At 42.1% G+C, this 27,329-nt stretch overlaps 2 protein-coding genes across 2 annotated transcripts; one reads left to right on the top strand and one right to left on the bottom strand.

Moving 5' to 3' along the window:
* The first annotated feature begins 7,535 nt into the window (after nucleotides 1–7,535).
* LOC143416654 (uncharacterized) lies at nucleotides 7,536–12,564 on the top strand. Its single transcript, XM_076882103.1, has 6 exons — nucleotides 7,536–7,641; nucleotides 9,078–9,119; nucleotides 9,222–9,491; nucleotides 9,678–9,920; nucleotides 10,004–10,198; nucleotides 12,239–12,564. The coding sequence occupies exons 1-6, from the start codon at nucleotides 7,536–7,538 to the stop codon at nucleotides 12,244–12,246; spliced, it is 864 nt and encodes a 287-aa protein (XP_076738218.1). The 3' UTR covers nucleotides 12,247–12,564.
* LOC143416653 (protein NLRC3-like) lies at nucleotides 12,470–24,831 on the bottom strand. Its single transcript, XM_076882102.1, has 8 exons — nucleotides 24,740–24,831; nucleotides 24,009–24,069; nucleotides 23,656–23,857; nucleotides 21,620–23,408; nucleotides 21,358–21,531; nucleotides 20,351–20,524; nucleotides 20,162–20,208; nucleotides 12,470–12,558 (listed from the first exon to the last, which is right to left on the bottom strand). The coding sequence occupies exons 1-8, from the start codon at nucleotides 24,829–24,831 to the stop codon at nucleotides 12,470–12,472; spliced, it is 2,628 nt and encodes an 875-aa protein (XP_076738217.1).
* Nucleotides 24,832–27,329: the final 2,498 nt, after the last annotated feature.

The raw sequence follows: 27,329 nt of genomic DNA, 5'->3' as shown, positions 1-27,329 counted from the left end.
AAACGTATGCTTTCAATTGACGTCTATAGCCGTCAATGGCAGTGAATGAGTTAAATTTAATGCAAGTGTGAAAGAAATGCACAGAAATCAATTATTTTTTTAAGAATAATTAAATAGATTCAACATCTTTCTTCAACAAAATTGCAGACTGCACAGATGGCACCTTCCCAAAGGAAAAAGTAGTATAGCTTACTAGGGTATATTAGACTTAATAGTTACTATATACAGTAATGGACTTCTATACATTTTACATAAGATTAATCTTTGGGTTTAAGATTCAGATAATTATTTATTAAAAGCTAGACATTTTAAATGAGAATAAGAAAGAAAAGTATGTCTTTGTGCCCCCTTTTCCCTGTTCATGCCCTATCGGCCCCCCTGGCTAAACTTTGCTAGATCCGCCCCTGCACAGTTACCAGCGTCAGCTACGTAGAAAAAGATCCTGGTGTAGAAAGAAATATTAAATAAATTCTAACAACAGCTGATCAAGCTTAAACGTGCTGCTGTTGTTCAGCCGCTGGTTTCCTCTTTCTGGACTCAGACAGAAAAGCCGATCAGCTGATCGTTAAGCAGTTTCATGATTGAAGTAGCAGCAGGAGAGAGAGAGAGAGAGAGGCAGTCGCTCCATATATCGGTTGTTAAGCTTAACGTGGGAATGCTTTACAAACACTCAGAGATGAACTTACACACTTGCTTTACTTCTCTCTGGGATCACGTCCTCGGAGATGAAATGCTGGTTTGGTAGCGAGGCTCCAAATGCTCAACCAGACCGCCGAGACGTCTCGCACGCCACAGCCGCTTTATCATGTGAGCACACTGCTACGAGGAGCTAAGGTTATGAGCTGAATTTCGCTGTGTTTTACGCAAGTTTTGTGAGGTGCTTTCGTGATACTTAATGGATCGATTACATTTTTTATTTCTCTCCGATATCCGATCCAGTAATTTAGGTCAGTATCGGACCGATACCGATACGTAATATCGGATCGGTCCATCTCTAGTAAGTATGTGACTAATGGGACCACCCAGCTAATAAAGGTGGCAGTACAGTCGGGGGCGGGGCTTATTATTAAAATATATTATAAAGTGGTTGTCACGAGGACCGAACGGACTCAAGTTACAGGCTGTAGTATCAGGTAAATGTTAACAGGTAGGAACGTTTGTGCTGGGTTGTTGTGAGGGAGGGGATGAAAAAATACTAAAGGACGCTCAGCGGAGTAATGGCGTCTCGCGTGTCTGTGAGTTATCCCTCCAGTCAGATAACATTCATAACCTCAAATAACGTAACACAGACCAGCTCGTTAGAATAAAGTCAACAGTTTATTCACAGACACCAGGTGAAAGCCTACGGAGCCCCTCTGATGACATGGTCCAAAAAATAAATAAATTGTGGCCACAAAATACTACTTCGTGGGCACGAAATAAGTATAACGTGCATGTTAATGATATTACATTCACAATACTTTCATTTTAATTTTCACTTAATGTCGTTCACAATATATTTAAAAGATGTCCCTAATATTTGAAATGTAAAAGATATAAAATGATTCCACAGAAAGTACAATACCTTACAGTGTATACAAGTATGAGTAGGTCATTGAATCAGTGTCTGTTGTTAGTCTCAAGTAAGTTGCCTGCAATGATATTTAAGGTCCAGCAGGTGTCAGTATGGAGCAACACTGTCGACACAGTGTCGATACAGTTTGGGGAATGTGCTGAAACGCTTCACGAGGCCTCATCTACCCATCACTACGTGCCACGATGAAGAGAGTATAACCTGCTAGCAGAAAACCAGCAGCCTGGCACAGTTAGCTGAAGATCTGACAGAAGGCTTCTTCTTCTTCATATTGTTTTATTGGCAAACACCAACATGGTGCATTACCACCACCAACTGGTGTGGATTGTCTGACAGACGGTTGTCGTCAGTGCTGGTCTTAAATGCCGGTGACTTGATTGCAGTCAAGTGTGAAGGCTGATTGGAGTCTCCACCCGAAGGTGGAGCCCAGCAGAGTGGAAAAACCCCAGACTCACCCAGACAATGACAAAGTTGTTTTAGTCTGTTTTCTTCTATGTCTCCTGGTTTATTAGTCTTTCCTGTCTTCTGTGTAAGTCTGTCTTGTCCTCTGTTTGGTTACGCCCATGCTTTAATCTCCTCAGCCGGTCATGTGCTTCATGTCTGTGTTCCACATCCTATTGTCAAGCTTGTGTTATTATGTCAACGTCTTTCCATGTTTCCTGTTTTATTTTGTTTTATTTTATTTTGAAGAATCTGGTTTTTCCATGTTCAGTGGGCTGAGTTTTACTTTTCCCACTGGCATCATGGGTTGTATCCCAATTCAGGGTCTGCAGCCTTAAAGGCCGCATTTTAAGGCCGATTACGTCACCGCAACGCGAAAAAGGCTGTCCCAATTCAAAGGTTGCTCGAAATGTGGCCCTCAAATGCGTCCTTCATTTCCCTGAATTTTAAGGATGTGGCGGTGTAGACTTCGTGGCCCAACATATCCCAGAATGCATAGCGCGGTGGTGGGTGTGGATAATTTTGCCGAAGAAAAAAAAACAAATGGCGGAAGCGGGACGGCCAAAGTAAGTACAGAACATGATGTCACTTATTTATGTGCGAATGTTTAATAATGAAGAACATTAAAACATTACTGTCGGCCACATGTGATGTGACATTAGTGATGTTTGTACTTTCAGCGGTTACTTGGTTTTAATAATAGTCGACCTTAATCTTACAGAGATTGTGATGATTTTATGGATAATTAAAGTCAGTCATTTATCCACAAACACAACAGGCTGAAAGTCAGTGATGCTGCTCGGTTTGCAGTCCTGAATATCACAGCACAAGCAGGATTCACTGCACTGTTAATGTTAGCTGTGTTATATTGCTGCCTCTGCTCGGTGGTGTCGAGCCAAACGGACTTTAACGTGTGTTTGAACGAGCTGACGGTTCACTCGTTAAGCTGAAAGAAAGATGCTTTAATCACAGCAGTCACACATGTGTCCACTGCACCATCTGGAACTCTTCTTGTTTACACTCGTAATAACACAAACACTAAATCCTGCTTCTCTGTGCTGTTGTGTAGCAGTGTGTACACCTGAGACTGTCACCTGTCTGTCTGTCCTGCACTCTCTCTCTGTTTCTTTCTCTCTGATTGTGGAATAAAAGTATGAACATGTGTTTATAAGTTACACTTGTGTTTGAATCCTGCAGCTTATCACACATTTGATTTCCATGTGTGACAACTGCAAGTGTCCAGAGTGAGGACAGACTGAGGGACACACTGCTGCACATCATCTGTGAGGCTTTGCAGCCCTGATGATCCACCAGGACAAACTCAGCAGTGTGTGAGGAAGAGGAGGAGGAAGAGCCAGCAGCAGCTGACAGATGGAGAGAATAGACAGACTGTTCCCTGTTTGTGAAGGACTGCTAGGAAAGTTTAACATAACTGTCTGTGCTGAATCAGTCTTATTAGGTAATGTTCAAATAATGTGATCATCCCAGTGTTTCCAGTGTGGGAGAAAGTACTCAGAGTACTCAGGGCCTTCAAGTTACACACTATGAAAGGCAGCAACAAGTTTAATGTTCACACCCACCCCTTTCACAAGCCTTGCACTTCCGACCTTCTCGGTCTTCCAAGGACATGGCCCACGTAGACCGCGAAGGATGAAGACACCGGTACAGCCATAGTGTCTGAAATGTAACCTTCCAGCCCCCCCTTCAGTTGGATTCTTGGGCACCTTAGATTGGTGGTTCTTGGTGTTTGGGGCTGGGTGCTCAGCTGGCTCTGTCAGCCCCCTTCTGGGAGATGGGGGGGCCCTGTGACTTTAAAGCAAAGAAAATAAAGGAGCTCATCAGTGACTCATGGAGCACATCCTCAAAGACATGTGCATGGTTGAAGATAATGAATAATCAAGTGTTTGAAGTTCAGACCTGATAAACTTGTTTCTTTACAGACTTTAATAAGAAGAGCTAACAGTGGTTGAATTATCTCAGTGTGCTGTGATAATGTTAGCAGACCACAGCGCTCTGAGCTAAATCTTTCAGTCTGTCAGTATTCGCTGTGGTTCATGTTTCCAGTACACAGAGTCAGAGATCTGAGTCTCTGTCTCTGCGGTCACTTCTGCTGAGGCTAAAGCATCATCAACATGCATGTTTAAGCGTACGTTATGAAAGCAGGTACACGCCTCGGTGGGCGTACGTGACAGTCTTGATAAGATCAGTTCAGCTCTGTGCTGCTGTCTTTGTTCTTCTCTGTTTGCCCTTCAAATCATCTTCTGTTGTTTTTGTCTTTAATGAAACGCCCACGTTAAACTGAACTGAACCATCGATCACATCCTGCAAACGCATTGTTGCACGGCCTGATGACCTTCAAAGAAAAGCTATTAAACTTCTGACACTGGTGCTTTGGTTGAACACATCAACCAACCTGAATCCCATTAATCACAATTCCTACTAGAAATATTTCATAAAAGTCAAACAATTATTCTGGGCCCATAAAAGGTCAAATGTGGGCTCTGGGGGTATGAAGTGACTAGAGGTGGGTGAGAAGGCATAAGATTAGAATTTATGATTAAAGATCTTCTAAGCCATGTTTTTAGGTGTAAAATGTAGAAAACGTTTGGAAACAGCAGATAATGAGCTTTTTTAAAATTGTCGTATTAAACTTAAGTAATGACAGAGTGAAAGCAACATTATCACTCTGCCAGTCAGTCTGTATCTCCACCTCACCCTGTAGTCAATGAGAGATGCTAAACAGCTGCACTCAAACTACAACACCAGCATTCAGCTGAACCAGGTCTGTTTTAAAAATGAGACACTGAGTCTCAGCAGGACTACCTGTGGCATCAAAAGTTAAATAATAAAAACTAACGGCTCTCCTTTGATCTGCAAAGACTCATTGGAGTTCTACCTCTGCTTCTTCTCTATAGCACAGCTACATGCTAACCACACAGTTCTCTAAGAGACGTCCTGTTTTCTGCACTGTAACTTGAGGTAAACCTACGTCGTTGTGTTGACACAATCTTCAAGTTTTGTGTTTTCTATTCCATACTGTTTAATGGATGAGTGAGAGAATAACTTCAAGGATGAGGAATAATAATCACAGTATAAAGACTCACAGATGGCAGAATCCTGGAGGGAGATTGCTGAAAGTGCTGGAATGAACCTGAGCAATGAGCATGTTTCAGGCTCTACAGAGACACAGACACATCAGACACTCTGAAGTCTTTCTGAAGCATCGTCTCCAGGATTAGAGTAACTGCTATCATCAGCACCCTCATAACCAAGGCACAAATATCATATTAGACAAATACAACCTGAGTAAATAACCAATGCAGTTTTTAAAATGAGAATTTCATTTATTAAGGCAAAAAGTTATCGAAACTTAACCAGGCGCTGTGTGGGTGTGCTTCTCATCAGTGGAGCGTTTGCTCAGGCAGTGAAAGTGTCACCAAGGAAGTTGTGAAGCCGAAGACGTCTCCGCTGCTCAGACTTAAAGCATTCAGTCACCATGAAGACCCCGTCTGCCTCTCTGCTCCTTGGTGAGTCAAATGTTTATCTACTCATTGATTCATGATCTGAGCTTCAACACACACTCGCAGAGGAAAAAACACATTTACATTAGAAATAGAGGACACCAGACTATCATCAGACTTAACTGCATCAATTAGAGATGGTATTCATTAGAAAATACCAACAATCGTGGGCCAGAGCTAATAATAACTGAAATCAGGTGTTTTTAATCTTATGACCGCAGACTGCTTTTAGAAACATCAATGAAAGAATGGACCTTTCTAAAGAGCTCAGTGAACACGAGGCTAGTACTGTAACAGGGTCATACCGTTGAAACACGTTGGTTTGTGAATTTTTTTATTCTAAATGTTGTCTAAGGAGCTTGGAAAGAGCGTCTGGACTTCTTTAAGTTCCTTTAAGGAGTTTCATCCAAGCAGCTTCTTCAGTTCTTGGGTCAAATGGTGGAGAGTGCCAGATTTAAGCCCTATGGGACTGTATCCCCAAGAGGGACATGGACTCCCTATTGATACCTAATCACATGAGCCAAAGTGTGAAAACGGGTGTAGGTCACAATCAGCCAAGGTTTCAGGTGAGCTCATTGTGAAACCTAGCCCCACCCTATCATGTGATTTCCTGTGGTCAGTTAACACATGGCCCACATACCACAACGAATTTGGTGGCCCAGATCAGGTTTGCCAGAGGTGGCCCACACATGGGCCAGCACAAGGCCAGTTGCAGACACACTGGTGGCCAAGTGTGCTGACAATCAAGCCAAACACCAACATCATCAAATATACAGTTGAAACCAGATATTTACACACTCTTCAGATAAAAACACTTTTTTTAATTGTCAAACATCAAATCAGACTAAATGTTGATTTTTTTAGATTGATAAATATAAAAACATATTTGTTGAATATAAGAGTAAAGAGAGAAATTGTTTGTATTTCTTAATTGCAAATGGACTCAAATTGTATTCAAACTGAGCCACACTTATGAAGCTCCACAGTTGTTTTCCTTCTGTTTTGGTTGACATCTCTTGATGTCACAGAAACAGACTCTGTGTTTTTCCTTATATGCATCCACAGCTGTGCCACCAGTTTACTCACATGGACTCTACTAACCAATCAGAAGCTTCTTCAGCTCAGAATGGAATCGTCTGGAGTTTCTTATTAATTAACAAACTTAGTGTATATGTGCTCCTAAATTTGATCAAAGTGATAGACATCTGTTTCTCTTTAGTCTGACATTTAACTAATTCAAAAGATATTTCAATATTTATTTATCTAAAACAAAACAAGTTTAATCTAAATTGATGTTTAAAAGTAAAAAAAAAAGGTTTTTATGTTTTTTCCATAAAGTGTATGTAAATATCTGGTTTCAGCTGTGAATAAACTGCTGTGTATTGAAGTTCCTCTTGTTTTGCATAGAAATATACTGAACAACATCCAAAGCATAATATATAAAATAACATCTACCGGAGTTTTTTCTTTGAAAGAAGCTCCTTATGTCCATTGTTGTGTTCATCAGTACACAACTGAAACCGATTTAAAGTTTGTTTAGCCATGGAGGGTAACAACTGAAAATATGAAATGTAAGCTAAGACTCTCTAAAAAATCAGCATTGCTGTTCGGCTTTTTATTTATTCATTTGTTGATTCACTCGAAGAGCAAGTAACGCAACCAAGTGATCAGTTTGATATCAATATTCGTGATACACCGTCATATTTACATTATTAGTTCAGTACGAATGATTTGCTTTGGTACCTGGTCAAACTTAAGCTCTCCTCTGTCTGCAGCAAACTCGCAGGCAGCAGCTTCTCCCCCCTCGCTCTCAGTCGCCTAGTGCCTGAGCTCGGATCATACCAAAATTAGGGAGAATTTACAACTGTACACTATATGCTTCGAATATTGTGTGTAGTTTTTGTTTTATACAGTTGTCAGTCAGGCATCTAACCATGAAACAAATTACACTCCAAAAGACCCCGGGCTTCTGCCCAGTAAGCCACCCCCCTGCTCCACCGATGGTTGACTCCAAATCTCCCGAACACTATGTCGATCTGAGAAAGCAAGACCGAGACAGCAAGACCAAGACCAAAGTCTGTCAAGACCAAGACGAGACCAAAAGTGGTCTGAAACATCCAACTCTAGGGTCTTCTAACTAAAATAGGAAAATAGGTACATAAACAGTGCCATCATTGTCAGACCTGGCCCACATCTGGTTGACATACACCCTGCCATGACACCAGTCATTCAGAAGTGCCAGCTTGATGCCGGATCTGGGCCAGACCTGTTTTCTATGAGCCTGGGTCACATAAACCAAACCATAATCGAGCTAGATGCGGTATGCCTCTGGCAGTGTCATAAACAGTGCCATCTATGTCAGGCCTGGCCCATATCTGGATGACTTACCATGCCAGACGTCATCCAGCAGTGCCGGCTTGACACCAGATCCGGCCCAGACCTGTGTGCTATGTGGGAAGTGAAATTATTTCACAGTTTAAACATTTAGTAATTACAGCAGCTCAGCCAGGAAGTATCAGACCGGTATCTACAGTTACAGAAGATAGTCATCGAGTCCCAAAGCACATGGTGTGAAAGGTCAGGTGAAAGGCGGAGCTCCAAACATCCTCTTAACATCAGACACTGTTCACCAGAAGTGTCATCAGAATAAGTTTTTTTTTCTTTGGGAAGTGAGAAGACTAACTGCTGTAGTTTGAAAGCTAAATTATTCTCTTGATATAAAAATAGAAACTACACAAAAAGCTCACATCCAACATTTCTGAGCCTGTGTCGCGGTTCGAATTTTGAGGAAGAGACATACGACTGAAAAAGTCCATAGTGGGTCAATAAAGTATTTTATTAAAAACACACAGTACAGTGTGGGAAGAGCCGGACTTCTTCTTCATGGAATGAGCCGCTCCCGATCCTTATATTACCAATGATGACGTCACACAGTTAGATCTTACTGGAAATGATAACAGTCTCCCCATAGTCCAAAGTTCTCCTTATATAAACATCAGCTGATACTTTAGAGACAAACAAGTGTGTGATATTTTGTGCAGTTTGTGAGACTATGTGTTCAACAGAGAGGATGTCCTGAAACGACCTCCCTGTCCTTAATAAGTGTGTAAGTGAACGTGCGTGTTTTACATAACTCTCTATGTGCATGTTTTGTGTAGACCTGCAATATGTGTGTAAGTGAATGTAGAAGGCCCAGCTGGACCCACCGCTTCTGCTGGTGCTTTTTCACCACATGATAGAGTATTACATCTAGAATGGGTTTTATCCTGCGTGCTCTGAAATAACTGATAAATGATACATGATAAACTGATGATAAGTAACACAGACTAATGAAGTAATGATGAAATAATGACAGGGCATGTAAATGATAACAACGTGACAGTAAAATAACAGGTTTTTCTCGACACCTGAAAGAAGAATGGCTCATGCAAATACCAAATTCCCTTGGAAGACCCTTCCAGGGGTAACTTGTCCCTAATAACCAATGACCTCTGACCTTTAGTAACCTCTGACCCTCAGTAACCTCTGACCTCCTGTTACAGGTGTGTGTGTGCTGCTGCTGTCTGCACCGACTGTTTCTGCAGGTGAGTTGATGGAAGTGAAAACAATCAGTGAGACTCCAACAAGAACACAAATACACTTACTGTGTGTGTGTGTGTGTGTGTGTGTGTGTGTGTGTCCTCCAGTGTCTCTGTCTGTCAGTCCAAACCTTCAGCAGGTCTTCAGAGGATCTTCTTCAGTGTCTCTGAGTTGTGTTGATGATGGACAGACAGCTGATGGATGGACAGTGAAGAGGACCAGAGGAGGACTCACTGAGGACTGTGGAGCAGCTGCAGGCTTTGGGAGGGTTCATGGTTCCTCCTGTGTTCTGGATCGCTCCGTCTCCTCTGATGGACGTTACTTCTGTGAGAACTCATCTGGACAGCAGAGGGATGAAGTGTCCATCAGTGTTTCAGGTAGAGACAGGGAGATGTTGCAGCTGTGTCTCTGTGCAGATGTTTCCAGATGTTGGATACATGTCTGTCAGTGAGCTGAGAGTGTGAGACTGTCACTGTGGAAGACAGCAAGGTGCTCATACAGACAGGAAGCAGCTCGTCTGAGAGGAGCTCTTGACTCTGCTCTGTTTGTGTTTCTGTTGTCAGATAAAGGTGTGATCCTGGAGATTCCTGCACTTCCTGTGTGGACAGGAAGTGATGTCACTCTGCGTTGCAGAGAGAGGAGCGGTGACACAGCTGCTGCTTATTTCTCCTTTAATGGACGTCATGTTGGAGCTGGAACAGCAGCAGAGCTCGTCATCAGAAGGGTCAAACAGGCTGATGAAGGTCTCTACTCTTGTGCTACTGAAGCATTTGGATCGTCTCCTCAGAGCTTTCTGAGGGTCAGAGGTCAGAACAGTGACATCACTTCCTGTTTACAGACATGATCTCCTGATAAAATGACTGAACCGTCTGCATCACTTCTCCTGCAGATCCTCCTCAGCACAGGAGCTCAGGCTCCACTCCTCCTGTGAACTCTTCTGCTGACACTGCTTCATCACCTCCTCAGGGTCTCACCTCCTTTCTCACTGCACTCATAGCAGGCCTGGTTCCTGTGGTTCTTCTGGTTCTGCTCTTGGTTCTAGTTCGACTTCTTTTCTACTGCAAAAAGAAAAATGAAGCAAATGGTACGAACTCTGTCACATTGAATTCATATCTTTTATTTTTCATCACAACAAGGAGCCCAGCTGCTGCAGTCTGAGGCCAGATGTTTCCATGTTGGTTGCTCTCAGCTGCTCCTTTAAGAGAACTTTTGGTTTTATAAAGCTTCAGATGTTTCAGTGAGTGAAACAGCTGGACTACAGGCAGGCTAGCTGAGCAACCAGACTTATTTCCTATGCAGTCATATTTCTGAAGTGTGATCACACTGAGGTTTGGAAACATCTGACTGAAATGATGGAAAGAGGCTTGAGGTTGAGGGTTTCTGTTGTTTCCTCTGAAGGCTGTCTGCTTTGACCTCGGGGTCAGTTACCTTTGTCTGGAAATGGCTTCAAGAACCTTCCCACAATGTTAACAAATGTGTCTCTAAAATCACTGCTGTCTTTATTGTTGGTATTGTGTTAACACACAGCTGAACGCTCCAGACCACCAAACTGCCAGAACATCTGCTTCGTTACAGGTGAACCAGAATCAGTCAGAATCCGTCAGTGTGGCTCAGTATGAGTCAGTATGTTTGAGGCTCTGTGCAGACTGCAGCCGATTACAGATTTGAAACATCATCTGTTTGTGTTTCCTCTGCTTGTAGTTGTAACATGACCTGAGTGTGTGTGTTTGTATTTTCCAGATACACATCAAGCTGATACACATGTTGTCTACTCTGACGTGAGGATTCTCACTGCAGGTACCAATGAATCAAATGAATTTTGTTAATTTTGTTAGATCAGGTTTTTTTTCATAACAATAAATGTGCAGCACAGCGGAGAGAAAAACAGAGCAGATTAAGGAAGAAGGTAGGAAATACAAAATGTAGTCAGATTAATGGGGCTGAACACAGATTCACACCACACTTTACAGGATGAAGGGGTATAAATACTTTTTCAAGACACTGTACATAGAACACAAACATCTGGATGGGAGTCCAGCAGCTGAGCCAAGACCTGAAGGGGGTCGGTATGAGAAAGTGGACTGTTGGCAAGAGGCGAGTCACAGTTTAACAGGTTTAACATCACAGAATGAGGATCGATGAGAGACTTGAGGATCACGACGACTGGGAGAAAGAAACTGTTCTGATGGCGCTTATGTCAGGGTGGTGTCACAAACAGTTCACATCTGGGCTGGGACGGGTTCAAGAGTCTGAGAGGCTGAAGGTGATTTCTGCTCTGGTGTCAGGTTGCTGTGGGGTAAGGCCACAGAGCTCTGAGTTAATCACTTGCTAAGTAACTGATGTGGAAGAAGAGAAAAGAGGGTTGATCTGTTTCACTGCAGGAAACTTCACCTTCTGTGTGTGTTGCAGAGCAGTCAGCTGATCCAGGTGTTGTGTATTCATCACTGAGAGCAGGTGACATTTACACACAAATGTAAAGTTTTCAATTCAATTTTATTTATACAATAAAACACAACAACAATCAGCTCAAGGTGCTTCATACTGTAAGGTGGACCCTAGAGTAATACGTGCAGAGGAAAACCCAACAATCATATGACCCCCTATGAGCAGCACTTTGGCGACAGTGGGAAGGAAAAACTCCCTTTTAACAGGAAGAAACCTCCGGCAGAACCAGGCTCAGGGAGGGGCGGGGCCATCTGCTGTGATTGGTTGGGGTGAGAGAAGGAAGACAGGATAAAGACATGCTGTGGAAGAGAGACAGAGGTTAATAACAGATATGATGCAGAGAGGTCTTGCTGCTGCTGCAGTACTCGGTTCAAAACACCAGTGGATTGTGCTTTTCAGGCAGCGGCACCAAGGTCGTCTCCCCCGCTGTGTTTACGCTGAATCCACTGAGTGTCTTTAAAAAGCAGCTGAAGGCATTTCTGTACAGACAAGCTTTTAATTAATTCATGGTTGCATATTATTATTTTATTGATACTTCTGCTTTTATTGAGGAGCAGTTTGTGGTTTTTAACTGTGAGTGTGTGATCTACTGTGAACACATTTTACTTATGGTACTGTAAGGTCATTAAGATCAGACGGGCTGCTGTGAGGAGCTGACATCATGTTTGTCTCTGAACAGGAAGCTGAGGACACCCTGGGCCTGATGGACCTTCATCCTTCCTCTGCTCCTCTTCTTCATGCTGCCTGTGCTTTAATCTGTTTAAAATACAGCTGTTAGCTGTCACCTGTGCACACAGTAACATCTGCTCAGGAAGCAGGTTCAGTAACTCTGAGTTTCCTGTTGTCACCTGTGCAGGTTTCAGACTTGCACACAGACACTGTGTGCACCGTGCTGCACTCTAACACACTCTCACACTGATGGAGGCTGCAGGCTCTTTAGCACAGAGGTCCTCTGACTGCCAATCCACAGTCTCTGATTGGTGTGGACCCGCTGCACCCCTGAGCCACAGACAGAAGCAGTAGTGAGAGCTGAGTCTGTGTGACAGAGCGTGGATGTGAGCCTGAGTGGGCAGGTTTCTGTGGTCACACAGCAGGAACCACTCACTGTGAGCTCAGCAGCTGATGTTCACACAGACACACTTAGGCAGCAGCAGGTGCAGCAGGTGAGGTCAGAGCACAGAAGCACTGAGATGAGCCGACAGCGCCCTCTGCTGGTCTCAGTTTGAGCTGCTGCTGATCGTCCACAGACCATCGTTGTTCATTCCTTTTCCTCCTACATGCTCTCCTTCACACTCTTTACATGTTTGTACTAAAGATCAGGAGTCATGGCTTTCTGGATGTGTGTCATCTGTTGCCATGGTAACTGACCCTGTTCAAGTTATCCTTCTTACTGGGACCAAAAGCTGAGTTTCCTTCATCTGAGGATTAACAAACTCAGAGTTTCACTCAAACCTGCTTCCTGTAAGAGAAACTGTGTGTGTGTGTGTGTGTGTGTGTGTGTGTGTGTGTGTGTCTGTGTCTATCTGTCTGTGTGTCTGTGTGTGTGTCTGTGTGTGTGTGTCTGTGTCTGTGTGTGCATGTGTGTGTGTCTGTGTGTGTGTGTCTGTGTGTGTCTGTGTGTGTGTGTGTGTGTGTCTGTCTGTGTGTGTCTGTGTGTGTGTCTGTGTGTGTGTGTCTGTGTGTGTGTGTGTGTGTCTGTGTGTGTGTCTGTGTGTGCATGTGTGTGTGTGTCTGTGTGTGTCTGTATGTGTGTGTCTGTGTGTGTGTGTGTGTGTGTGTGTGTGTGTGTGTGTGTCTGTGTGTGTGTCTGTGTGTGTCTGTCTGTGTGTGTCTGTCTGTGTGTGTCTGTGTGTGTCTGTGTGTCTGTGTGTGTCTGTGTGTGTCTGTGTGTGTGTCTGTGTGTGTCTGTGTGTGTGTCTGTGTGTGTGTGTGTCTGTGTGTGTGTCTGTGTGTCTGTGTGTGTGTGTGCATGTGTGCGTGTGTGTGTGTGTCTGTGTGTGTGTGTCTGTGTGTGTCTGTGTGTGTGTGTGTGTCTCTGTCTGTGTGTGTGTCTGTGTGTGTGTGTCTGTGTGTGCATGTGTGTGTGTGTCTGTGTGTGTCTGTGTGTGTGTGTCTCTGTCTGTGTGTGTGTGTGTGTGTGTGTGTGTGTGTGTGTCTGTCTGTGTGTGTGTGTGTGTGTGTGTGTGCATGTGTGCGTGTGTGTGTCTGTGTGTGTGTGTGTGTGTGTGTGTGTGTGTGTGTCTGTGTGTGTCTGTGTGTGTGTGTGTGTCTCTGTCTGTGTGTGTGTGTGTGTGTGTGTGTCTGTGTGTGTGTGTGTCTGTGTGTGTGTGTGTGTCTCTGTGTGTGTGTGTGTGTGTGTGTGTGTGTGTGTGTGTGTGTGTGTGTGTGTGTGTGTGTGTCTCTGTGTGTGTGTGTGTGTGTGTGTGTGTGTGTGTGTGTGTGTGTGTGTGTGTAATCTTTTTTGCTTTTGTTTTTCAATGATTTTTTTTAATGTTTTCTAAATGTTTGATTGGATAAAACGAATAAAACTCTTTGTTTGTTTTGGGGAACTTTTGTGTCATCATTATCAGATCTGTCCTGTGTCAGTGGAAGAATCAGCACACCTGTCTGATGTTTCCCTCTGAGCTCTTTATTGTAAAACATTTACAGGTCTGAGCTCCATCAGAGTACATGTGGGTCCGACCAGCTGGTGTGCTGAGCTGCCACAGCCCTGCTGAGGGAACAAGTCCTGGTCCTGAGCCAAAGTCCAGTCTGAGGTCTGAGAGACTCTGTGTTCTCTGAACTGTTCAAATATCTCTGTGTGTAGTCACACTGAGAGTTTTTACAGATTATCATCAGACTGAATAAAATAATAATAAGACTGCAATAAAAACATTTCAGTCTCTAAAATCACAATAATCATGATCTATACTGAAATCCGTCCTGATTTAAATTGTGATCATAATAATCATGATGATCATTTTGGCAGTGCTGATGCATGCTGGACTCCTGCCTCACACAACCTCAGTGAGGAGTTAATAATCCAAGTTAACTCCTGCAGGAGGAGAACGTGAGGATCATGGGTCGACCAGATGATCATGAAGGAGTCCACAGTTTTATGATTGAGCTGATGTCAGCACTGACAACATCAACAAAACAAACAAACCATCATCTCCTCATGAAGTGGATTCAAAGACTGTTTGGATTTACAGATATGGCTGTAAAATACGATGAATATCAGATAATCACCAACTGCAGATGCTGATCATCTAAATCCATCAGAGTTCATCACGACTGAACATCACAGCTCTGAAGCTTCTAAACACATTCACACATCAGTGTGTCCAGCTCCAACTACACACTGTTGTTCTTTGTGTGTTGGGATCATCACGTTAGCCTGCATGCACTCAGCTCCCTGTTTGTTGGAGAAACACACGGTTTACACAGGCAGAGGGTCAAAGGTCACGGGCAGGGCTGGACTGGGACAAAAAATCGGAACACACACATGTAAAGGAAGCACTCAAAACGTGCGGCTATCCTAAATGGGCGTTCTTAAAGTCAGCAAAGAGGCACAGAAAAGAAGACCAGACACCAGCTAGGGAGGATAAGAAGGACAGACGCAACAACATTGTCATCCCCTATGTAGCCGGTGTATCAGAAAAACTCAGGACAGTTTTCTCCAAGCATGACATCCCGGTGTATTTCAGACCCAGCAACACACTCAGACAGAAACTGGTTCACCCGAAAGACAAAACGCCAAAACACAGACTTAACAATGTGGTGTATGCTGTACAGTGCAGCGAGGAATGCTCAGACCTCTACATTGGAGAGACCAAACAGCCACTTCACAAGCGCATGGCACAACACAGAAGAGCCACCTCCACAGGACAAGACTCAGCAGTCCATCTGCATCTTAAGGATAAAGGACACTCTTTCGAGGATGCCAATGTTCACATTTTGGACAGAGAGGACAGATGGTTTGAAAGAGGAGTGAAAGAAGCCATCTATGTCCACTGTGAGCGACCATCTTTGAACAGAGGCGGGGTTTACGACACCAACTCTCTGCCATCTATAATCCAGTTTTGAGATCCCTTCCCAGACGCCTTAACGCCCACTCACATCCTGGGCCATCTGATCTCAGGAATTCGCATGATAAGGTGGGGCCAGGTTTCACAATGAACACACCCGAAACTCTGGCTGATTGGGACCCACACCCAGTTTCACACCTTGGCTCAGGCGATTAGAGGATCATCAGGGGGTCTTAGAACAGTTTGCTCCACTTTCTCTAGATCCACCGTAAAGAGGGGAAAATTGGAAGACCTAGTGTTAAGGTTCAAACATTGAGGAAGGAGAGTACAAACAACCTGGTCCAGAAGAGCTTGGTCAAACAATTGATTCTAATGAAATACACGCGTGGGAAGACCAGCTCCGTTCGCAGACAGCGCTGATCTCTGACTTAATCAAAGCATAAACAGATATTTTATACCATCAGGGCTTAAATTTAATGACGCGCCCTCAACGTCAGGTCCATTTCATACATAGGTCAGATCAAAAGCACAATGACTTTTAACACAGTTTGAAAAGAACATTGTCTTCGTCTTCATAGCAGATGTTTCCTGTCAAGCTTTCTGATTAGCGCTTCTTCAAGACTGCAGACAATGTTTTGCAGTGAGCGAGCGCTTCTGCAAGCCCACAATTACAAGCAAACATGACATGTCACGACCTTACGTGGCCCTCTGTGTCACCTCTCACCTACTGACGCTCACAGTCAAACAGAGGCCACTGTCAACAATTTACTAAAACTATAGATGTAATATAAATCGAATAAATGTTTTAACCAACTGATACTACTTAAAACTCAATACAAGAATATGAACATATAAAAGATAATAAAAATGACCTGCTATAAGTGTTCTGTAAGCATGTATTGCAGTTATCCTTCTATGTTCTAGTTTCCCTCGGCATGGATCACCTGGACAGTCACGCCAGTGAAGCTTAAGACCCTTAATGAACCGAACATCAGCTCAAAATAAGCACAGATATGCAACGTGTATAAAATAGTTATAACTGCATCTGGAACACAAGGTTAATATGATAACAGTATGCATAAACATCTTAAGGCCATCTTAAAGCTATCTGTTACATTGTTAAAGCAATGATCACACTGCAGATTATATTGTGCTGGTAAAATACTTTTGTTCATCCCTACACTAGCAAAGGTTCTTGATGAGGATGCACTGTCATTCAGGCCTCTGAGTGAAGTGCGATGGCTGTCGCGGCACCAAGCTGTGAATGCTGAGGAACTACACTGTGCTGGAAGAATACTGCAAGAGAGAATCCAGTGATAACAGAGACCCAGTGGCAAATTACAAAAAGCTAACCGTTTCAAACTTCAAGGTTACTCTCACCGCTCTGGGAGATGTTTTGGGTGAGCTGGCACACCTGTGTCTTTCTTTTCAAAGATGCAACCTGACTGTGATGGAAGGGCACTGCTTGGCAAGAGCAAAGATTGAGAAGTTGCGTTCCCAATACTTGACAGAGAAAAGGGTGTTAAGTGGAGTGACCGTGTCAAAGAGGCGATGAGGGCCTCATCTGCTGATGAGATTACTCGTGTTATTCGTAAGCTTTGTGATCACTTGGATGCTCGTTTTCCAGAGGATGAATTAAAGGAGTGGTCTGCATTTGACATTGAGGCATTGAGCTCAGACATCAGCTTTGAGTATGGAGCAGGAGACATTGCCATGCTGGCAAAGAAGTATGAGGCCATTCTCCACTCTCCACATTCAGTGGAGGTCATAAACAGTGAATAATTCTGATTTCAAGTACATAATGAGGCACAACCTTAAACATGGGTCAATCAGCACATTCTCAGATATGGTGGCTGCAACGCTAAAATGTGAAGAGCTAAAACACATCTCACAGCTTGTGGATATTTGTTCTACGTTTCAAGCATCCAGTGCAGATTGCCAAAGAGGCTTTAGTTTAATGAATCGTATCAAAACAGCATCCAGAATCGTCTTGAGGTGGACCATTTGGACCAGCTGATGCGCATAAAGTCAAAGCTGCAAGCAGATGAGGCCATCAACCTGGACGACGTGTAAATCCACTGGAGACGTGAGATGGACAGACGGGAAAAATAAGGTGAAATTTAAGCTCTGAATAAGTTTACTACTCATCTAGTGTCATTTATTGAGTTTTCATTTATGGATATTGATCATTAAATACTGTCACTAGTTTATGAGTATTAGAAATGCAAATAATTGTGTCATTATATACTGTATTTTGCAGACAAAGAGTTACAGGACAGTAGGACTGTCTCCCAGACCGCAGTAGGACAGGAGGACTTCACAAACTGGCTCATACTCATTCAATTCAATTCAATTCAATTTTATTTTATTTATATAGCGCCAAATCACAACAAAAGTCGCCTCAATGCGCTTCATATTCATCATAAAACAAGTCAGAGCTTTATAATAAAAATATTAAGTTTCAAAATTGGATAATAGGCTTGATTTGGTTGGCAGTTCATGTTTTGCCATAGTTAAAGTTACATATTTACATATTCCTTTCCTTCTCTCACCCCAACCGGTCGCAGCAGATGGCCCCGCCCCTCCCTGAGCCTGGTTCTGCCGGAGGTTTCTTCCTGTTAAAAGGGAGTTTTTCCTTCCCACTGTCGCCAAAGTGCTTGCTCATAGGGGGTCATATGATTGTTGGGTTTTTCTCTGTATCTATGAAGCGCCTTGAGGCGACTTTTGTTGTGATTTGGCGCTATATAAATAAAATTGAATTGAATTGAATTGAATTGAATTGAATATTAATACTTCCAATAGCGTTGACATAGTGCACAGGTCATTAAAAAAAGATTTTTATAATTTTCACTGTAAGTGGGCTAAAGCTCTTAATTGAAGGTATTCCAACAGAAGTGTAAATGCTTTGATTTGGCTCTTTTAATAAGCCATGTAACTTCGATGGATGCGATGCTGTCGTCACCACAGTGTACACATCTAATGTCGCTCACCGTGGTCCAAGGGTCTGCTCAGGGAGTCTGTGAGTTCGCTCACACACATGAAAAATTAGAGGCAACATTGTTCATAAGTTTAAACCAGCATTTACATTTTGCATGGATCATTTTTACAAGTATCCGTTTTTATTGTGAAGAGCTTTGCATGAGGATTTGAATGTGGTTGTGATTGGAAGCCGGACTTAGATAACAGAGAGAGATAAAAGCATTTTAAAAAATAAAAAAATAAAATGAGGATGTATGGACTTCTTTTTACAGACACGACCCATTGCATTCTGGGAGCCCCTGATTCTCCCCCTACAGCATTTTTTATTACAGACCCCTCCTCCATCTCCACATCTGTGTGAATCGCAGGAAACAGCAAACATTAAAACTACAACCTTCCATCTCCTGAGGACTGCATTGCAGAAGTATAAAGAAGAGTTATTCTTTTGCTGCAAAATCAATCATCCTTATCAGATACAACAGCACAGTTTGTTTGAAATCATTGAGTTTTTCTACAGGAACCACTGCGCTCTCATTACCCTGCTCACCCAGGGGATTTGGATGGAATAGTCACACCTAATCCTAGCCCCATAGTTCTTGTGGTGAAGAAAGATGGGTCTATACAGTTCTGTGTTGACTACTGTGAGGTAAATGAGCTTCTAGCTTTCCTTGACAATGTGTAGAACAAACCTAATCATATGAACCCCTAGAAACCCCTTTATTGGTGAGCCTGATTTTAAAAACTTTGATTTTCAGTCAGCAGTCTGATTCTGTCACTGAACAAAGAGTGACTGAACCATCCCAGACTGTAAACCCAGGATAGAGAAGTTGGGCAAATTTGATGGAGAAGGTGTGGAGGTGGATCAGAGTGTCGGAAGAGACTCTGTAGAAGGACAGAGTCCCAGCAGGACAGTCCACATACACTGCTACTCTGTTAGAGATAGAGGAGGAGGAGATGGATGTTTCTTTATCATTGTGCCAGACAGAGTAACCGTCATCAGAGCAAGTCAAACTCCAGGACTGATCATTCCCTCCAAACCTGGAAGCCCTGCCTTTCCTTGGGATCCCTCTGTGAGTCACTGCTATGTTAACATTTCCTTCCCACTCAACTTCCCAGTAACAACGACCAGCCAGGCCATTTTTACACAGCACTTGGCAAAACATATCAAATCTCTCTGGGTGATCAGGATAAGGCTGCTGCTGCTTCAGTACTTCCATCCTCCTGTTGTTGTTAAACAGTTTCAGGTTTTTGTGTGTGGTGTTCAGGTCCAATGTTAGCTCACAAGCAACTGGTGGAGGAAAGAGAAGAAAATGAAGAAACTGTTTATTGTTTTGTGTAACTGATGACTTTAGCATACATAGATCTATGAGCAGAGTAGCTAATTAAAGGTTTACAGAAAACATTTGAAGATGTTAATTGATACCTTAGTTATAGATCAGATCCACTGTCAAACCTATTAATTAAACCTTAATCTATTAAACTTCTGTTTTCTTGACAGCAAATAAAATCAGTTGCACAAGTCAAATATTCTGACTACCATTTATTTTCCAGAACACCCAGAAGATCTAATCCAAAAACTTTGAGAAAATACTGGAGATATAGCATGTGCCACTTACATTTCCTTAGACCAAGAGTTACCTTCCACTCTCCACCACTGTCCACTCTACAGTATGAAACACAAATGTTTATTTATCATGAATGAAACAGACTTATCTGGCCTTGTTGTTTTTATGCACTTGAAATTTTATGTCCATGATTATAATTTGAAGGGATTTTCTGGTTAAAGGTAAAATAGAAGGGGGTACCTGAGAATATCAAGCCTCCAATATGGATCCTCCAATCCTGCAAGCAGCAAATTCACTCCTGAGTCCTGCAGGCTATTATTACGCAGATCCAGCTCTCTCAAATAGGAGGGGTTTGAGCTCAGTGCTGAAGCTAGAGAAGCACAACCTTCCTCTGTGATTAGACAACCTGATAGCCTGTGCACACACACACACACACACACACGCAGTTGTTCGATATAGTAAAGGGTTTTAGCTGTTGTTCAGACAAACATAGTTTAACAGACAACTGAGCACAGAGAGGTCACAACAGGCTGGCTAGTAACCAGTCATTTAAGCTGGCAACAACAACAGACATTCAAATAACCATTAATTACAACATGAAAAGACAGAAATTTTTAATACAGGCCTTTAAATAGGCCATGATTTCAGAAACTATTCCACCACTTTTGCTGATACAAAAAAAAGTATCAGCAAAAAGAGACTTCAAACTGAGGCTACAACGGGCATGCAATTGGCCTTCTATAGCAATTTATGGTTACTGTCCATCTTCTAACTGGTATTTATAAATGGTAAATGGCCTGTATTTATATAGCGCTTTTCTAGTCCCTAATGACCCCAAAGCTCTTTACACATCCAGTCATCCACCCATTCACACACACATTCACACACTGGTGATGGCAAGCTACATTGTAGCCACAGCCACCCTGGGGCGCACTGACAAAGGCGAGTAGAGTAGAATAACAAAGCACACCATCTAATCTTATTTTGCAATAACAATGAAAAATGACTTCAGTGGGCTCCAGTCAGAAGACTCCAGTCGAGAGTAGAAAACCTTTGAAATCCATACAGCATTAATATGTAAACTACAAATATGCAGCAAACATAATGCAGCATCTTGGTGAAGAAAAGACTGTCATGTCAAACTTGCGCTAGTGACCTCAAAAGAGGCTCTGGTGTAAAAAAACTCAAAGTTAAGCTGAATTAATAGTTGCTTTTCTTTTTTGTTGAAACGATAGCTGTACCCTGACCTGAGAGATTCCACCCTGCAGTGTGGACTCTTTACTCCAGCAGCCAACAGCTTCACCCCAGAATCCTTTAGGTTGTTGTTACTCAGGTCCAGTTCTCTCAGCCTAGATGACTGAGAGCTGAGAACTGAGGACAGAGCTTCACAACTGTTCTCTGTCAAATTACAGTCACACAGCCTGCAAGACAATCCATTAGTTTCAATATCCATTTACTAGTAAATTAAGGATTTTTTTCCCTAAAAAATAACATTATTAATTGACTCACAGAGCTTTGTTTGTGGCTTTCACCACTGGCAGCAGCCTCAGAAGAGTCTCCTCTGATGCAGAGTATTTCTTCAGGTCAAACACATCCAGATCTTTTTCTGATGACAGTAAGATGAAGACCAGAGCTGACCACTGAGCAGGAGACAGTTTATCTGTGGACAGACGTCCTAAAACCAGAGAGTTTTGGATGTCCTTCATTAAAGAATGATCATTCAGTTCAATCAGACAGTGGAACAGATTGATGCTTTTCTCTGCAGACAGATTTCCTCCGATCTTCTTGGTGATAAATTCAACAGTTTTATGTCTGGTTGATGGGTTACTTCCTGTCTGTGTCAGAAGGCCTTGTAGGAGAGTCTGATTGGTCTCCACTGAAAAACCCAGGAGGAAGCGGAGAAACAAGTCCAGGTGTCCATTTGGACTCTCTAAGGCCTTATCCACAGCACTCTGGTAAAGATGTTTCAGCTTAGGTATGTCTTTAAATACAGCGATATTGTTGAAATTTGCTTGTTGATCTTCCAGCAGATTGAGTCCAGAGTTGATGAAGGTCAGATGGACATGAAGAGCAGCCAGAAACTCCTGAACACTCAGATGGATGAAGCAGAACACCTTGTCCTGGTTCAGTCCTCTCTCCTCTTTAAAGATCTGTGTGAACACTCCTGAGTACACTGAGGCCGCTCTGATATCGATGCCACACTCTGTCAGGTCTGATTCATAGAAGATCAGGTTTCCTTTCTGCAGCTGATCAAAAGCCAGTTTTCCCAGAGACTCCATCATCTTCCTGCTCTTCTTAATCCAGATTGGATGTGTTTCACGTTTTCCATCATATTTGACAATTGCCGTTTTTGTTTGAACCACCAGGAAGTGGGTGTACATCTCAGTCAGGGTCTTGGGCATCCGTCGTCCCTCTCTGGTTTTCAGCACATCCTCCAGAACTGTAGCAGTGATCCAGCAGAAGACTGGGATGTGGCACATGATGTGGAGGCTTCGTGATGTCTTGATGTGGGAGATGATCCTGCTGGCCTGTTTCTTATCTGTGAATCTCTTCCTGAAGTACTCCTCCTTCTGTGGGTCAGTGAACCCTCTGACCTCTGTCACCATGTCAACACAGTCAGGAGGGATCTGATTGGCTGCTGCAGGTCGTGTGGTTATCCAGAGGCGAGCAGAGGGAAGCAGTTTCCCCCTGATGAGGTTTATCAGCAGCACATCCACTGAGGTGGACTTTCTAGGGTCAGTTAGGATTGTAGTTTTGTGGAAGTCCAGAGGAAGTCGACACTCATCCAGACCATCAAAGATGAACACAACCTGGAAGTCTTCAAAGCTGCAGATTCCTGCTTCTTTGGTTTCAGTAAAGAAGTGATGAACAAGTCCCACCAAGCTGAACTTTTCCTCTTTCAGCACATTCAGCTCTCTGAAAGTGAATGGAAATATGAACTGGATGTCCTGGTTGGCTTTGTCTTCAGCCCAGTCCAGGCTGTATTTCTGTGTTAAGACTGTTTTCCCAATGCCAGCCACTCCCTTGGTCAGCACTGTTCTGATTGGTTCGTCTCTTCCAGGTGAGGCTTTAAAGATGTCTTCTTGTCTGATTGTTGTTTCGGGTCTGTGTGGTTTCCTATTTGCTGTTTCAATCTGTCTGACCTCATGTTCATCATTGACCTCTGCAGTCCCTCCCTCTGTGTAGATCTGATTCAGAAGGGTTGGGTTTCCTGCTTTAGCGATCCCCTCAAACACACACTGGAACTTCTTTTTCAACTTGGATTTTAGTTTACGTTTGCCAACTTCAGCATGAGTTCCTGCATGAAGAGCAATGATGTATGCATATATTTATATGTGTATATTTACAATGTAAATGTTTAATTTAATAAACCAAAACAGACATAGCTGTTTGAGATACACCTGTCTGCTTCATTCCCACGTGATAGCAATCTTGATATCCAAATATTTGTGAGTGAAAGAATTTGAGGGTTTTTTTTCTTTCATTTATAAAATCCTATTGTAAATATAGACTTTAAGGATACAAAATAAAACAAAAAGTCTTACTGCTTTGAAGACGGTGAGCCAGCTCCTCCTCATTCATTCTCCCCAGAAAGTGAAGTGTGATCTTCAGAAATGCCTCCCTGCTGCTTCTCTTCTCTTTATCCTCATACATCACTGTCTCATCATCATCCAGGCTCTGACTCAGAAATCTCCTGAACTCCTTTAGCTCATTTTTCATAAATGTGACAATTTTTTTCTCAAGGAGCTGGAATAGAGAGATATAAACTTTATGTTGAACATGAACTACCACTACCACTGAACTATGAATCTACCACTGTGCCACACTTTTAGTGCTATGCCTGTTTACTATATGATTCTTGATTTAGTGTAGCAGTTGTGTGTTTCTTTTTACACACCATAAACACGGAGTCCAGGTGATTTTTGTGCTCAGATTGATCTGATGTGTCCTGGTTAATTCTGCAAATGAAAGATGTACAGAGAAGTAATTCTGTTGTCATGAATTCTCGTAAAGATCATTTCTTTATAAATCATTAGTTCAATAGTAAGTTTTTTTATTAGTTTTTTAAAACTATTTTTAAACATTTAAAGAAATAGATATTTCAACAAAAAACAAAACTCAGTGAGGCATTAAAAAAATCATCAATCGTCCAGTTAAGTAAATCCCAAAAGGTTGATTCTGTTCATCTGGACGTAGCGTTTTCAGTGGGAGAAACATTTTGTCACTCATCCAGGTGACTTCTTCAGTCTCAGCTGCAGTTTCAGTATAGTGAGCTCTACGAAAGCCAGATTGGAATTTATCTTGAACAGCTTAAGCTGCTTAGCCACAACCTTTTCTAAAATCTTAGCATTGAATGGTAATTTTGAGAGAAGAGGAATTTAAGAGCTGACACATAGATATAGACAAACAGGCACACACACAGACGCAAACATGTACATTTCTATGTGTTTCCATGTTCGGTGATGCATGATTATTCGAATATGTGTGCATGAGGGTGGGAGTACACATGCTCACACTCCCCAATGAACTCTATACTCCCGGTGTTCTGGGAATCCATCCTACCTCAAAAAAGACCAGCACCCTTGAAGGGGCAATCTGCCCCCAGACCCAGGAGATGGTTCACTTTACTCTTGGGTGGAGATGAGCAGACTGCCCCCAGACAGTCCCAGATGGCCACCTCCTCCTCCCAGCCCCCGCCCCAGATGGTGAACAGAGAACATGGTTGTGAAGACCCCAAACCTTACTCCACCCACTGATATGTGGTGTTGATGCATGCTGTTTAAGGTGCATTTAAAACAGGGGAGGGGCATGGTGCCAACAACCCTCTGCCAGGGTTAGTTGGCAACATGATATTGTTTACGTGATCAATCAATTTATCAATCCAGGTCCAAAGTTGCTCTACTTTTTTAAATAGCTTGTCGTTATCTTTAGCCAAGTCGGAGATACGACTTTCAGCCTCTGTCAGACTCGTTTGTACTGCAGCTTCAGAGTTCTGGAGTTCTGTTGTGTTGGATTTGACATCAGCTGCAACACCGTACAGTGTCACCCTGATCTTCGCAATCTCAGCAAACAGGCCATTGTTTTATCTATTTTCTGACCTTCTTGGCTATCAAGACTAGCGGGCTTAGCTTCTCCGATAGCAACAGTTGACAGGAGCAACTGCACACTTCGTTCTTTTTGACTGGGTGCCATTTTTCTTCCCAGATTTATTTTAAATCTTTCCAGTTTGGTTAGAATCCTCACCAGGGTTGAGTGGTATAGTAGTAGGAGTTGTTTCAAAGTTTAATTGTCATATTATTATCGACGAGGGTTCAGAGCCATTTCCGGCATCTTGCCATATGACTTCTCAATAGTACAATATTATAACCCCTTTAAATGTTTACCTGTGATAAGCTGGGTCGTGTCCACAATAAGTAGGTTGATGCACAGAGTGGTCACTCTTCAAAGGTGTAAAGCTGGCTTCGGGAGAGTTCTCTGCCTGTTGATAAATCCTTGTAGAAATAAAAGAGTGTTTCATTTGAAACTTATCTCCCTAACATTTTCTATGACAAGATAAAACCAAAATTATGAGTTAAACAAAGCTCAAAATCTTAGTAGAATTTTACTTTCCAGTATTAAAATGATTCCTTGTGATGTAGCCAAACTTTGATATTAGGATGTTAGACCAAAGAGTAGATACAAAAAAAAAAGGTGCTACAGTCTGCCTTAGCAAAATGGTCTGATGTAAATAAGTGAGAATAATTAGCAGACCTAGAAGAAAACAGCACCATTGGACTCACAATATTCATTCTCTTGAAGTTACACTTTAAATTAAAAACATGAAGCTGTAATCCTAGGGATTGTTGTGAGGTGTATTGTCAGTGAGACTGTTGTAATGCAATTGTACAGTAACAGTAAGTGTATTCATTTGGTAAATGAATGCATTTGCCTGAGTCTTATAATCTTACCAATCTGCTTTTAAATGGTGTCCAGCGTAAGTAGGTTCATACATTGACTCATAACTCTCCATGGGAACAGAGCTCAGTTCAGCAGAGTCTGGTCCCTGCTGCTGGATCCTAACAGCATGGAACATGATCATTGCTAACAGCATCATTTCACCTCATTTAAACTCAACTTTGCTTGTTTTATTAGGTTTTAGTAAGGGTAACATCCATATGCACAACAGTGCCATTTTTAAGAAATGGATTTCATTGAGTACTTTTATCTTACCTTTGATCTGCCTTTAAGTGTTCAACATTAAAGTAAATGGGCTCATTTATGGATCGGTCACTCTTGATGGAAAAACTGTTTGTGTCAGACGATCCTGGTTTCTGATGATTCCTGATAGAACTGCCCAATAATTTAATAATTAACACTGTTGAATTCAAGGTTTTTAACATATGAAAAGGACAAAAACCATATAGTGAGACTTCTTTAGGATATTTTAGTATAATCAATGGATACTCTCTACAAGACTAAACTAAATAGAGTCATAATAAAAAGTTCTGGGTCAAAACTATTTCTAATATAAATGTTGGAAGGCAAAAAATAACTTTCTGAGCTTTATTTTGTTTTATCAAAAATCTTTTCTTTTATATTGAAATAAATATTTTGCTTATGTCATGAATCTGTCCGTCTGTTGGTTAGAATTTCAAATTCTTGTTTATTTTTTTAGTCGTCATTTTTGCTTTTTGTTGGGTAATTAAATTATTCACTTCAATGTAATAATTAAAATGTTCTTAATGTTAATAAAAACGACAGACATACCTACTATATTGACACTGAGGTTAGTGAACCTCAAGAATGTTTATCCCAGCGTTGTGTTCACTAAATAAAGTCATAATGACACTAAAGCTGTAACTATCTGAAAACCTTACCTCTTCACAGACTTTGACTGCTCTGCATACTTTTGTTCAAACTTCATTAGGAGCTGCTTAACGGACACAGAGCTGTTAAAATAATAAAGAAAATAACATTAAAATAACAGACATTCTTTTAGTCTAAGAAGCTTGGAAAGAAAAGCGTCTGGACTTCTTTAAGTTGCTTGAAGACGTTTCACCTCTCATCCGAGAAGCTTCTTCAGTTCTAAGGTCAAATGGTGGAGAGTCCCAGATTTAAGCCCTTAAAAAAGTCCGGACACTTTTTGCTTTCCAAGCTACTTAGCCTACGATTACCTGGATGACTGAAAGCCTTCAAAGAGACATTTTTTTTTATATTTGGAAATGCTGCATTATTGTTT

This window comes from Maylandia zebra, linkage group LG3 (assembly GCF_041146795.1).
Source record: "Maylandia zebra isolate NMK-2024a linkage group LG3, Mzebra_GT3a, whole genome shotgun sequence".
NCBI lineage: Eukaryota > Metazoa > Chordata > Actinopteri > Cichliformes > Cichlidae > Maylandia > Maylandia zebra.
Note: the sequence above shows the minus strand (reverse complement) of the source record. Positions and strands in the feature narration are given on the sequence as shown.

Bases quoted from the DNA above. Each gene is read 5' to 3' on its own strand.
- LOC143416654 (XM_076882103.1), top strand. From the start codon at position 7,536: ATGGTTGACTCCAAATCTCCCGAACACTATGTCGATCTGAGAAAGCAA. The intron at 9,492-9,677 runs GTAGAGACAGGG...TTCTGTTGTCAG, and splicing joins AGTGTCCATCAGTGTTTCAG to ATAAAGGTGTGATCCTGGAG. The intron at 9,921-10,003 runs GTCAGAACAGTG...CTTCTCCTGCAG, and splicing joins GAGCTTTCTGAGGGTCAGAG to ATCCTCCTCAGCACAGGAGC.
- LOC143416653 (XM_076882102.1), bottom strand. From the start codon at position 24,831: ATGTTCTCTGTTCACCATCTGGGGCGGGGGCTGGGAGGAGGAGGTGGC. The intron at 24,070-24,739 runs GTAAAGTGAACC...TTTCATTTGCAG, and splicing joins CTGCTCATCTCCACCCAAGA to AATTAACCAGGACACATCAG. The intron at 20,209-20,350 runs GTACCCCCTTCT...TTCATACTGTAG, and splicing joins TGGAGGCTTGATATTCTCAG to AGTGGACAGTGGTGGAGAGT.